Here is a 14,556-nt window from a genome sequence, read left to right on the forward strand (position 1 = left end):
AGGTTAAGGACATGGCCCTTTCTCACACCACCAAACCCACTGAATTCTTCTTTATGTCCTATTTATCACTAATTAGCAATACTGCTACATGACATATCAGAGGTTAGCTAGTTCAGTATTTTGTTCATACTATTAAAAAACAGAATCCAAGTCCCCTGGATTTTGTTCAATAGATCTTTCTGATTTTCTAATACAGCACTTTGTCATTTTACTAAAGAAAACTACTTTTGGTGGTGGTGGTAAATACCCTAAATCTCCAAGTACAAATTGTATATTTCACTATGTATCAAAGACTGTTTCTATATTGATACATTATTAAACAATAGGAAATTAACTCCACCCCCACTAGGCTTAAGGTTCTAATTTTTTAGGAGGCACTCTTTTGTCTTTTTCTCACTTTTGTATCACTTATTTTTCCTTTTCCACACATTTTGTCCAAGGTGTACAGAATGAATTAGAAGAGAAAACATACAGATATAAACATTGTTTTTGAAAAAAGCGGGATCACACCACATATTTAAGTATGTTAACGTGCTCTTCTCAATAGTACAGCACAGACATGTTCCCCCATTAGTACATACAAAGCCACTTTTGTTCTCATAATCACTAGTCTTACTATAGTTTTAAGGCGTTTCCAATTTTTGGCAGCAATAATGCTGCAATACCATGCTATAAACCTATCATTGTGCACTTGTATGACTATTTCTGTGAACAGTAGTCCTAAAAGTAGAGTGGCTCTAACAAACAGAATGTGCATTTAGAATTGTGATTAACATACCAAGGGGTCCTTCAAAATAATAAATTGTGTATGTGAGAAACAATTTCTTTTTTTTCTTTGACATGGAGTCTCACTCTTGTCACCTAGGCTGGAGTGTGGTGGCACAATCTCGGCTCACTGCAACCTCCACCTCCCGGGTTCAAGCAATTCTGTCTCAGCCTCCCAAGTAGCTGAGATTACAGGTGGCTGCCATCACGACTGGCTAATTTTTGTATTTTTACTAGAGACGGGGTTTTGCCATGTTGGCCAGGCTGGTCTCAAACTCCTGACTTCAGGTGATCCAACAGCCTCAGCCTCCCAAAGTGCTGGAATTACAGGCGTGAGCCACCCGCCCAGCCAGTGAGAAACCATTTCCACACTACTTTGCCAATAATGATTAATATTTAAAATGTTTGCCAATCTGGTGGATCTCATTGGTACTTCATTGTTTTCCAGCCTCCCAAAGTGTTGGGATTACAGGCGTGAGCCACTCGCCCAGCCATTGAAAAACCATTTCCACACTACTTTGCCAATAATGTTAATATTTAAAATGTTTGCCAATCTGGTGGATCTCACTGGTACTTCATTGTTTTACTTTGCAGTGTTTAAGCACATTTTTGTGCGTTTATTAGACATCTGTAACTACTGTGAACTATCCATGTATTTCCCATGTAGTTCTGTGAACTATTTCTTTTTCTTATTGAATTAGAGTGATTCAATATATTAAAGGTATAAATATTTGAAGAGACTTACTTTAAATTCTCAGAAACTGTTTTGGCTTTATTGTAATGTCCTCCAACTGGATTTGCAGCAGCAATAATGGAAGTTCTTGCAGGAAGGCTACAAACCACACCAGCCTTAGCCAGACTAATACTTTGCTGCTCCATGGCTTCCAACAAGGCTTGATGTTGATTCCCCATCTTATCAAATTCATCGATTCCACAAATACCTACAATCAAAGTAGAATAATGCAGACAAAAACATTTTTTCTTTGGTCGAGTTCCAAATTTTATAGGATAGAAATTGTTTGACAATAATTATTGCCATTTGTTTCAGCAGTTAAAATTATAAAATGTCATACAATGGAGAATTACTGTTTGTTTCACCACAAGTAATACATTTGTCTTATTTAACTAAGTTTTCTGTAATAGTTATTCCTTTAGCATTTTTCATACGCAAGGCACTGTGTTGTGAGGATTACAAAAATGAAGAGGAGGTAAGTAAGACTAACCCTCAAAACGTTTAAGTACTTAAATTCAAACGGGTGAGATTTTACACACACACACACACACTTTAATAAGTATACTTCAAAACACATATAATAAGTTTATTATGTTTAATAAGTATATTTCAAAACCTATACCAGGTATTGACTATACACTTCTATGCACTTACAGGGAAATCACTTAACCTCTTTAAACATAATACAGTGCACCACCACTAACTAAAGGCACTGTATGTACCAGGAATGTCATGTCTATTGCATTAAGTTATTGGAGATTCTCTAACATTACCTTGTAATATTTGTCTTCCTTTCTCCCCATACCAGTTAGGTTAGTATCTGGGGGTCACATCTGAAGGGCTTTGCTGTGGTTAAACCCCTCCGTATCTACTCTACACCCAAGTAAGCCTTGCTAGCACAGAGGAGTATATAGAAAATAACTGCTGATTAGTCTTTTTGACCCCCAGCTGCTAACCTAACTGGTATGGGAAACAGGGAAGACAAATAATACAAGGTAATGTTAGAGAGTCCCCAATAACTTGTGCAATAGACATGACACTCCTGGTACATTCAGTGCCTTTAGTTTATTTCAACAGATTTTATTCTACCCTTGAATCCATTTCTGGTTTCATGTGTGGGTTTTCTACTTCACGGAACCAATTATGTTGAATTTCCTTTGTTCTCTCTGTTACTTCCCCTCTAATTGCATTAAGCTTTGTTCTTTTGCATTCGCTGTGATTATCTCAAGCGTCTCCTCTTTATCATTTCTCATTCAGCAGTGTCAATTTTACATATTAGTTTAATAACACTGTTAGTCATCAATTTGTCTCTCGTATCCTTATCTTTTTGTTTTGAGCTATTTCATTAAATTTATGTTCTTATCAAACATGAAACACTCAAGGGAAATGTTCATTTGTTCCTTAGATTATAATTTTGTCTAGACTGAGGTCTTTTATTGGGCATATTAAATGTCTCTCTTTCTTCCTACGTTATTTCTTCATAGCTGCTATGCTGTCTCTTTATCTTGCTCATATATAATAATGGCTGCTCTGTCCAAACCTATTTTTTCCGACTCAGTATACAAGAATTCTTGTCAATACTCTTTTCCCAATGTAATTTCGTCCCATTTTTTCCTTTCCAGCTACAGTTTGCACTTTTCGGTAACCTAAATGATTTAGGAGGGGGAAGCAAGGGGGGGCTTTGTTGAACTTTGTGCCACTTTTCTTGCTGATCTCTCTTCTGAGGGTTTACCCCCCTCTGTTGGGAATGTGTCCCATATTCATGGCAGGGGATCCCAGTGCATTAGCCTGTTCCTGCTGTTCAATGTGGAGCTCTGGGACATGGTGAGCCTTCCCTGCCTGTGCTAAGATCCTAGCAGTGGTATACTCATAGGCTTTATCGCCACCTTTCCCTGGGCTGTCTATTGCTCTGCCTGCCTACACCTCTCTGGATTCATGGTATTACTGGAAATTATCAAGACTGCTAATACAGTTCCTCAGAGATGGGGATGGGGTAGGAACAAAGTCAAGCTACTTCCTACTCTGGCTGTCACTGTTCAAAGTGGAAAGCAGGAGCTGGCAAGCCTTTTCTGCAAAGATGCAGAAGTACATATTTTAACTTTCACAGGTCATGCACAATCTTACATATTCTTGGGCTTTTCTATTTGTTTGTTTGTACTTTACAATCTTTTAAAAATATAAAAGCCAGTTTTAGCTTGTGAACGGTACTAAAACAGGCTGCTGGCTGGTTTGACCTATAGACCAAAGTTTACTGACCCCTTGTTTTAAAGCATAAAACATAAACTTTGAACTTTTTTTTTTTTTTTGAGAGACAGAGTTTCGTTCTGTTACCCAGGCTGGAGTACAGTGGCACCATCATGTCTCACTGCAACCTCCATCTCCTTTGTTCAAGTGATTCTTGTGCCTCAGCCACCTGAGCAGCAGGGATTACAGGCATGTGCTACCTCACCCAGCTAATTTTTGTATTTTTAGTAGAGATGGGGTTTTGCCATGTTGGCCAGGCTGGTCTCAAACTCCTGGTCTCAAGTACTCTGCCCGCCTTGGCCTCCCAAAGTACTGGCATTAAAATTTTTTTTAAAAACCTCCAAATCACCTTCTACTTCTAGTTAATGAAAAGTTTCATGGTTTCATTAGTATCATCTTTTTATTACTATATTTTACCTGGTACTTAGCAAAGATAGTCTCACTTCTGATGAGCTATATAATAACCAGATACATGTTTTTGGTATTTATTTATTCAGCAAATATTTACTGGATATAAATGCAATAAATGTATAAATTTAATAAACTGAATGCCTTCTATATAAAAGTACTATGTTCTGGGCATGCCGGGTATGGCAGTGAAAAGACAAAATTCCCTGCTCTTGTGAAGCTTACGTTCTACTCAGCCAATACGGGGGGTAGGCAATAAAAAAGTAAACAATATAGAAGGTAAAAAGTGCTATGGAAGGAAAAAGTAGATTAGGGTAAGGAAAATAAGGTCTGCTAAGGTGGCAGCCAGGGCAGGAGAGGTTATAAGTTAAAATACAGTATTTAGGAAAGGCCTCACTGGGATCAGAACAGTTGAGCAAAACATGAAGGGGGAAAGAAAACAAGCCTTTGCAGCTCTATCTGGGGTAAGAACATTACAGGCAAATAGAACAGCAAGTACAAAGGCCCTTATGAGGAAATGTGACCTGCCTAGTGTGCTGGTGGTGTCCAAGGTAGAGCCGCCAGTGGAGCTAGAGAAGAGGAAACATGGGAAGCAGCAGATAAGGGGGCAAAAGAGGTGAAACCTCAGAACACGAATGGCCCTGGGCCACTCTCAAGACTTGACTTTCACTCTGAGCGAGATGGGCAGTTACTCGAGGGTTGTGAGCAAAAGAGTAACATAATCTAATTTTTAATGAGATTACTGTATTAAAAATAACAGGAAGGGGCAAGGGTGGTTACAGGTATGCCAATTAGGAGATTACAGTAATAATCCACGTGAGACATGACGGTGCCATGGACCAGGGTAATGAAGAAGTGGTTAGATAGTGGATATATTTTGACGGTAGAGTCAACAAGATTTGCTGACAGATTAATATGGGGTATAAGAAAAAGTCAAGGATGGCTCCATGTTCTCTGATTTGAGCAATTAGAATGAGAGAGCTGTCATTTACTGAGATGAGGAAGACTGTGAAAATAGATTTGAAAGGCGAAATCAGGATTTTAATTTTAGACATGTTAAGTTTGAGAAATTTGTGGAGATACTGTGTAGACAATAAGAAGTATGTGCCTGATATTTAAGGGAAAAGAGATTATAAATTTAGAATTTTTCACAGATAGGTAGGTAAAGCCAATGAAACAATACAAGATCACCAAGAAGGTAAATACAGATCTAGAAGACAAAAGGTCCAAGAACTACACCTAAGTTAACAACAGGTAAGAGGGTGTGGAGATGAAACCAGTAAACACTGCGAAAGAAGTAAAGAATGAAGTAAAGTGACCTGGAAACCAACGAGAGTTAAGGGTCTCAAGTAGGAGGGAGTGATTAACTGTGTCAAATGTGGCTACTAGGTCCTGGGTTCAGAAAAGTGGAAGTCACTGGAAAACCAGAAGGAGTGAACAACCTTAACTAGACTGGAATCTGGGCACTGCCTGACAGGAACATGTTTTTCCAGTAAGGTGAAGGCATCACAAAGAGAAACTTAGGTGGCAAAGCCCAGTGTAGAGGTTTCTTCTTGCTGGGCCCTATGCCTGGATTTCTTATCACCTATCACTCAAATCCTCAAAAAAAAACAAAAACAATGAGTTGGTTTACAATACGGCAAAATTATTCATTCTGAAGTAGGCCAGGTGCAGTGGCTCATGCCTATAGCTGTAATCTCAGCACTTTGGGTGGTGAGGTGGGCGGATCACTTGAGGCCAGGAATTCAAGACCAGCCTGGCCAACATGGTGAAACCCCATCTCTATTAAAAATACAGAAATTAGCTGGATGTGGTCATGCACACCTGTAATCCCAGCTACTCAGGAGTCTGAGGCACCAGAATGGCTTGAACCTGGAAGGCAGAGGTTGCAGAAAGCTGAGATTGCACCACTGCACTCCAGCCTGGGTGACAGAGCGAGACTCTGTCTCATAAAAAGAACAAAACGCTCTTCCCTTTTGCGGCCATCACCGAAGCGGGAGTGACCAAAATGAAGTTTAATCCCTTTGTGACTTCCAACCGAAGCAAGAATCGCAAAAGGTATTTCAATGCACCTTCCCACATTCGCAGGAAGATTATGTTTCCCCTCTTTCCAAGAGACGAACAGGAAGTAAACGTGCGATCCATGCCCATCGACAAGGGATGATGATTCAGGTGTACAAGAGGACCTATAAAGGTCAGCAAATGGCAAATTAGTCCAGGTTTACAGAAGAAATATTAATACCTACACTGAACAGGCTTGCAGCGGAAAAGGTAATGCACCAATGTCCATGTAGGGAATCACCCAGGCAAGGATTGTTTCACTAGGCTCAAAACTGGCCACAGACCACAAAAAGATCCTTTGATGGAAAGCAAATCTCGCCACGGTAGGAACAGGCGAAAACGCAGGCAAATACCAGGAAGAACAATTGAGAAGATGCAGGAATAAAGTAATCTTATATAAAAGCTTTGATTAAAACTTGAAACAAAGAAAAAAAAAAAAGAACAAAACATCTAAAGTAACAGCTCTAATTTTTTTTTTTTTTGAGACGAGTCTCGCTCTGTCTCCCAGGCTGGAGTGCAGCGGCCCGATCTCGGCTCACTGCAAGCTCCGCCTCCTGGGTTCATGCCATTCTCCTGCCTCAATCTCCCGAGTAGCTGGGACTACAGGTGCCCGCCACCACGCCCGGCTAATTTTTTTGTATTTTTAGTAGAGATGGGGTTTCACCATGTTAGCCAGGACGGTCTCGATCTCCTGACCTCGTGATCCGCCCGCCTCGGCCTCCCAAAGTGCTGGGATTACAGGCGTGAGTCACCATGCCCGGCCGCCAACAGCTCTAAATCTCTTATTGCAAGTCCTCTGTGAGCCAAGGATGACATCCACCTTTTTGTCAGTGCCAAGATTTTTAAACTATTTACAGCTAAATAATAGTAATGCATTCAACAAGTATTTACTATGCCCCTATGTACTAGGCAATGGGAACATGGCAGTCAACAAGACATCCAAATCCCATCCTACAGGGAGCTTACTATAAAGCTTCAAAACAGGCTTTAGAAAAAAAGATCACAAACGTGACAAGTGTTATGAAATGGGACGTGTAGGGAACTACACATATTTATTTGATTTTTACATATACTTGTATCTGCTATAAGATTCTGAAAATGAATGACATTAAGTACAGTTTCAATTCTGTAGTATAAAAATGATGATACTGCATTTCCAATGATTATTTCTGACAGTGTCAACAACGGTTAGGACTGTGCTATCTAAATTGTCTCTTAAACAGAATCTAAAGAAATTAACTGAAAAGGAAAAGGCTTTTTAAAAAGTCCCAGAATCACTAGTTATTCCCTTTGGTTTCTCACCTTGATCACCAAGTACCAGGGCACCAGCTTCCAAAGCAAAATCTCCAGAGGAACTATCTTTTGAAAGAGTTACCGTCAGACCAGAGGTGGTGGTGGTGTTACCACAAACATACACGCCACGTGGAGCAACATTGCATGCTGCCTAAGGAAACAAAAAGTTTAAGAGAATCACCCAAAGTAAAAGGGAAGTAATAGCTAACAGCAGTTGCTCACAAACGTTAGGTACATGCTAGGTATCCTTTTAAGAGCTTTACTGTACAAGGTGCACCATCACCATCAGAGGAAGGTATTATTATATCCTGATTTGCTGATGTCAAAACCAAGGCCAACGAAGAGTGAATGAGGAACTACACAGCTATGAAGGTGGAAAGTCAGGATTCAATCAAACCCAGGCAGGCAGATTCTGAAGTCTGTGCTCATATAAATACTCAACACAATTCTAATTTATCCTTCATTTCCAAGTTCGAAAAGCAAAATCATGAGTACCAATTTTAATTTTGAAGGTTCCAATGCTTCTTTAAACATCAGGTAATAAAATGGCTTAATACACGCTCACCTTCTGAGCAAACATGCTATAACACGCCAGAAAAGTAAACAGCACAAGAGTTAAAAGCATAGCTCTCTGGAGTCAGGCAGACGTGTTTAAATCATGGCTCCACCATGCACCAGCTGTGTGGCTCTCAGACCTCTCTGAGCCTCAGCTTCCTTATGTTTTATCACAGCATTGCCCTGAACAATAAATGAAATCATGTATGCAAGGCACTTAATTTGGTACCTGGCACATAAGCCTTGAATGGCTTGAACCTGGAAGGCAGAGGTTGCAGAAAGCTGAGATAGTATCCGCATCCCAAACACCTACTGTTATCTTAATAAATAGTAATTACCATTATTTTTGTTACTTATATAGTCTTTCTGAGAAACCTTGTAACACACAGAGTATGATGATTTACTAGCTGGTCAGAAGAAAACACAATTAAAAATACAAAGTAAATGGTTCACAACGGTTGGTGTTAGCCTTATTTTTATTTTGTTTTGATTTATTTATTTATTTATTTATTTATTTATTTATTTTTGAGACAGGGTCTCACTCTGTCGTCCAGGCTGGAGTGCAGTGGCACAATCCTAGCTCACAGCAACCTTGAACTTCGGGGCTCAAGTGATCGTCCTGCCTCAACTTCCCTAGTAGCTGGGACTACAGGAGCATGCCACCGTGACTGGCTAATTAATTTTTTGTAGAAACAATGTCTCACTATGTTGCCCAGGCTGGTCTAAAACTTCTAGGCTCAAGTGATTCTCCCACTTCAGCCTCCTGAGTAGCTGGGACTATAGGCAAATGCCACCACACCTAATTTTTAAAAAATTGTTTTTAGAGACGGGATCTCACTATATTGTCCAGCTTGGTCCTCCTGCCTCAGCCTCCCAAAGTGTTAGGATTACAGGCATGAGCCACTGCACCCAGCCTGTTAGTCTCGTTTTTAAAAACCCTGGCTTAGTGTGGCTTACATGTCATACTCTGTGCTATTCAGAATGTTTAATTTCCACTAATATTACAGATTCTATTTTTAAATTGAGCCAAAGGCATTATTCCAGGTCTGAAAAACAAGAAAAACTGCCAGTGTAACTTCTTGGTATTAACACTTTCAATACCACTAGATATATTTTAGAACAACTATCTGCCAAGAAACATTGAAAAAAAAAAAGAGCAAAAAAAGGAAGTTTTATATACTGCAAGCAATATGTATAAATTATGAGATGTGTACAGATAAGACACTACGGGGTTAAAGCAGGCTCCCACCTATAATTCACTAATTTCAAAGTTACACATACGCACATGTACACCACCACAAAAGACAGAAAAGAAAGCTGTTAACAATTCAGATCCCCACCTGCATCTTTTCCAAACATATTCTAAACATACTGTTTTCTTTTCTTTTCTTTTTTTTTTTTTTGTTGAGACGGAATCTTGCTCTGTCTCCCAGGCTGGAATACAGTGGCACAGTCTGCGCTCTCTGCAACCTCCACCTCCCGGGTTCAAGTGATTCTCCTGCCTCAGCCTCTTGAATAGCTGGGATTACAGGTGCCCGCCACCACGCCCAGCTAGTTTTTGTGTTTTTAGTAGAGACGGGATTTCACCATGTTGGTCAGGCTGGTCTTGAACTCCTGATCTTGTGATCCACCCTTTTTTTTTTTTTTAAGACAGGGTCTTGCTCTATTGCCCAGGCTGGGTTGCAGTTGCACAACCATGGCTCCCTGCATTCTCCAACTCCTAGGTTCAAGCAGTCCTCCTGCTGCAGCCTCCGGAGTAGCAGGGACTACAGGTGTGCGCCACCATGCCCAGCTAATTATTTTATTTTTTGTAGAGATGGGGTCTTACTTTGTTGCCCAGGCTGGTCTTGAACTCCAGGCCTCAAGTAATCCTTCTGACTTGGCCTCCCAAAGTGTTAGGATTACAGGCGTAAGCCACTACACCCAGATTCTTGTTCATTATGAGCTTTGTTTCACCTATAAGGGGTACCCTGAGCCTCTGTTGTCAGGCTACATTGTAGCGAGGTCTCAGAGCAGAATTTATATTTTAAAAAGTAGCCCCAGCTGGCCAAAAGGAACCAAACATAGATGAAATGTCATAGTAGGAATTAAAATGACTGGTTTAACACTCAACCACAGGCAATAAAGGATAACTCAGATATGAAGGACAGTGGGTTTATAGTGTAATGACAAGATCAAAGCAGTTCACAAGCCTGGCTGCATATTAGAATCATCTGTGGACTGTTGTACACACATAGACACTAGGACTCTAACATGGAAACTCTGAACTCAATTGGCTTGCAGTGGGCTATGGTATTTTCAAAGAGCTCCAAAGGTAATTAAGATGTACAGCCAGGTCCCAATCCTTGGACAAAGATTTAGGAGCCACACTACTACAACTTACAAAAGGGCCAGAGAAGCCCTGGTCAATTTTCCACATCGAGTGAAGAAGGGGGTCACATGCATTTTTAGAAAGTACACTGGCTGAGTGCAGTGGCTCACACCTGTAATCCCAGCACTTTGGAAGGATGAGGCAGGCGGATCTGCTTGAGCCCAGGAGTTCAAGACCAGCCTGGGCAACATGGCAAAACCCCATCTCTACAAAAAAAGCATTAGCCAGGCACGGTGGCGCATGCCTGTAGTCCCAGCTACTTGAGAGGCTGAGTTGGAAGGATTGCCTAAGCCCAAGGTGGAGGCTGCGGTAAGCAAAACTACGCCACTGCACTTTGTCTGGGCAAAAGAGGGAGCCCTTGTCTCAAAAAAATAAAAGTACAAAGCACATTACGGCTGGCTTACCGGGCGCCACTTTAAGGAAACTACAAGCATACCAATAAGCAGCACCTTCTAGAGCCATCATAAACCCCAGGAAAGGAAAACCACTAGGTTCTGACTGGCAGAGGCAGAATCTTCTTGGGGATCTATAAATGACTGGTCACAGCAGTTGCCTTGCTTTGGGCTGGGCGTGGTGGCTCACACCTATAATCCCAGCACTTTGGGAGGTTGAGGTGGGTGGATCACTTGAGGCCAGGAATTCAAGACCAGCCTGGCCAACAGAGCAAAACCCCGTCTCTTCTGAAAATACAAAAATTAGCTGGATGTGGTGGTGCACACCTATAATCCCAGCTACGCAGGAGGCTGTGGCACAGGGATTGCTTGAAAGTGGGAGGTGGAGGTTGCAGTGAGCCCAGATCACACCACTGCACTCCAGCCTGGGCAACAGAGTGTGACTCTGTCTCCAAAAAAAAAAAAAAAAAAAACAAAGATGCCTTAGCAGACTGTTTTTAAAGCCCAATACAGTGTTTATGTACTTGTACGAGGGAGAATAGGTGACCCTGTTTTAACTCCCTTGAACTATTCTGTTCATAGGTGAGGTCACATAACAACGACAAAGACTAGCAAAACAATGGTTAGAGAAATGGTTAATATTTCCTAATAGTTGATGCCTCAATAGACCAGGATGTTTGTACAGCCTATATAACAGAAGACTGGCTCAATTCAAAAATATGGTCAGATATAAGTTACATATTACTCACACAAACTCCAATTCACTTATGCCACCTAACCATGTCCTCCGGAACACACACAGTACACGCTTTGAGAAAATTCACTTGTGAATTATTAATGCATTTTACAAGCAAAAGAACAAACACTAAATGACTGATTTTCTACCTGTAGCATCTGACTTTTTCCTAGGCCTGGATCTCCAACAACAAGGATGTGTGGGTCTCCTCGAATTGGAATTCTGTTTTTGTCATCTGCATATTTCTGGCTTCCTCCAAAGAGTGCTAATGCCAAACCTGCTTTAACAAGCTCAAGTGGGAAAAAAGAACAAAAAACAAAAGTAAGGAAAACATAAAGATGACTACTAAAGGGGGTATTCCTCCTTCTATAACATTGATTTGTTGAGGGATTGCTTTAAAAGCCTGATTGAATGTTAATTTTTTTCTAAGAAAAGGAAGTCTAAAAACAAACTTCTATCATGTAAATGATTAAAAGTAAAACTTGAAAGCATACAAAATCAGAGAGGTATCTTAGAAATTACTAAGACCTACCTTGCAAGGCATAAATCCATTCCACAAAAATGAGAAATATTTTTTTTTCTGCTTTAATACTGGCAGTGTCTAGTCACTTTAAAAGCCCATTTCTTACCAAAAGTAGCTGGGTGTGGTGGCACGCGCCTGTAGTCCCAGCTACTCAGCAGTTCTCTGAGGTGGGAGAACTGTTTGAACTTGGGAGATGGAGGTTGCAGTGAGCCGAGATCGCACCACTGCACTCCAGCCTGGGCGACAGAGCAAGACTCTGTCTCAAAATAAATAAATAAATAAATAAAATAAAAGTCCATTTATATTTACTCTAGTTGGTAAAAGTTTTTTCTTAAAAGGAGCTATACAGCTGACACCTATAATCCTAGCACTTTGGAGGCTACATTGGGTGGATCACTTGAGGCCAGGACTTAAGAGACCATCCTGGGCAACATGGCAAAACCCCATCTCTACAAAAAATACAAAAAAAGTAGCTGCACATGGTGGAGGATGCCTGTAGTCCCAGCTACTAAGGAGGCTGAGGTCAGGAGGATGACCTGAGCCCCAAAGCTCGAGGCTGCAGTGAGCCACGACTGTGCCATCACACTCTAGCCTGGGTCACAAAGCGAAACCCTGTCTCAAAAAATAAAAATAAATAAAAATAAAGGAGCTATAGTTTACTTGCCTCCCATATCATTAATTTACAAATAAAGATTCATATTAAAATATAAATAACTGGCCAATAGAAATTTGCTACTTTCTGGAAAGTCTTTATGTTATTTTTGCTAACTTTATATACTTTTTGAGTAAAGATGAAGTAAAATACTTACTTCATGACCAAAATGACAGGGCAAAGTGAGCTGAAAACAGAACACAACTTATAAATTCTAATTTATACTTCATTGATCCATTAGATCGTCTTTACAATTTGTTTAACTTGCTTAATATCAACAAAGACAAATGTAAAAAATTTACATCCCCTCAACTCAAATTTTATTCTTACAGTAAATTTCTCAAAATTCTTGGTTAATCTATAAAGGTTAGAATGTTTTAAAAAACTGCCTGTATAAGGCAAAGAGGATACTTGCAAAGCATCTTAAAGCAACCAAATATAATGTTGCGCTTCTGGTACAACTGGCCTTAAAATGCATCACAATCATGGTCTTCCATTTTAGGATACAGGATTATATTGTATTTTATGTGAATAGACATCTTGAGACTGTGAAGCCAAGACATTGACAGGAGACTAAGAAGTGAACTCAGTATACAACAGTGTAAGATGCGATAAAATTTCCTTTTTTACAGTTCAAGTCAAAAGGTCAAATTAAATAAGAAAATGAGGCCGGGTGCAGTGATTTGTAGAACCAGAAAGTCCAGAAAGGTGGGATAACTCAAAGCATGGGCCTCTAGGCTACAGGTAAATCTAAACATTTTCTGGTTGACAATTGGTTGAGTTTGTCTAAAGACCTGGGATCAACAGAAAGGAATGTTTAAGTTGCAAGAGGTTGTAGAGACCAAAGTTTTATCACGCAGATGAAGCTTTTAGCTAGCAGGTTTGAGAGAGAACAGGCTGTAAAATGTTTCTTATCAGACTTAAAATTTGTGTTGATGTTAATGCCAGAGAGGTATAAGGCATGTCTGACCCCCACTTCCCTTTGTGGTCTGAATCAGTCTTTCAGGTTATATCTTAAGAGCCCTGGCTGAGGAGGAAGTCTGCTGAAATGGGTGGGGGGCCTTAGAATTTTATTTTTGGTTTACAGGTTCATGCCTGTAATCCCAGCATGCACTCTGAGAGGCCAAGGTAGGAGGATTGCTTCAGCCCAAAAGTGCAAAACTAGTCTGTGCAACAAAGTGAGACCCCAATATCTACAAAAAAAATTTAAAAATGAGCCAGGTGTGGTGGCACACACCTTTAGTCCCAGCTACTTGTGAGGCTGAAGTGGGAGAATAACTTGAGGCCAGGAGTTTGAAGCTACAGTGAGCTATGATTGTGCCACTGCAATCCAGCCTAGGCAACACAGCAAGACCCTGTCTCTAAAAAAAAATTTAAAAAAGAAAAAGAGTATAAAGCAGTACATTTATATTTGTCAATTTAATAAACAAGGAACAAACAAAAATAGGGTGGGAGAGAAAATCAGGAGTAAAATGTGAGTCTTTATTCCCTTTTAATATATGTAAACACAGAAGGAGGTGGTGGTGTGCTCGTATCCCCTTGGCACTCACTGTTCAGTATGTTCCGACTTCCTGCTGGCACCTGCACCCGTCTGCCAAAGACCTTTCTATGGCCACACAAGCATCATCAGCAGGCAGGATGGACAGGCCAGAAGTGCTGAGGTGTTTAATACTCCTGGGGGCAGTCCCAAATGTAGGCCCTTAAATGGAAAAATACTGAAGCTGGCTTTCCACAGTGGAGTGTTCCACTGGCCCAGGAGGATTATGTCCCACATGCTAGTGGGTCACCTGTTCGTTAAGGCACCTACACTGGCTGCAATCACT

The 14,556-nt window shown here is 40.5% G+C and overlaps 1 protein-coding gene across 1 annotated transcript in view; it reads right to left on the minus strand.

The window, feature by feature from the left end:
• MCM8 (minichromosome maintenance 8 homologous recombination repair factor) overlaps positions 1 to 14,556 on the minus strand; it is a 44,727-nt gene that overhangs the window by 10,428 nt on the left and 19,743 nt on the right. Inside the window, 5 exon segments of the mRNA XM_017877715.1 lie at positions 1,511 to 1,706; positions 7,514 to 7,655; positions 11,708 to 11,848; positions 12,891 to 12,904; positions 12,907 to 12,920. Of these exon segments, the coding sequence (XP_017733204.1) occupies positions 1,511 to 1,706; positions 7,514 to 7,655; positions 11,708 to 11,848; positions 12,891 to 12,904; positions 12,907 to 12,920 (507 nt within the window).

This window comes from Rhinopithecus bieti, unplaced genomic scaffold, assembly GCF_001698545.2.
Source record: "Rhinopithecus bieti isolate Rb0 unplaced genomic scaffold, ASM169854v2 scaffold_65, whole genome shotgun sequence".
Lineage (NCBI taxonomy): Eukaryota > Metazoa > Chordata > Mammalia > Primates > Cercopithecidae > Rhinopithecus > Rhinopithecus bieti.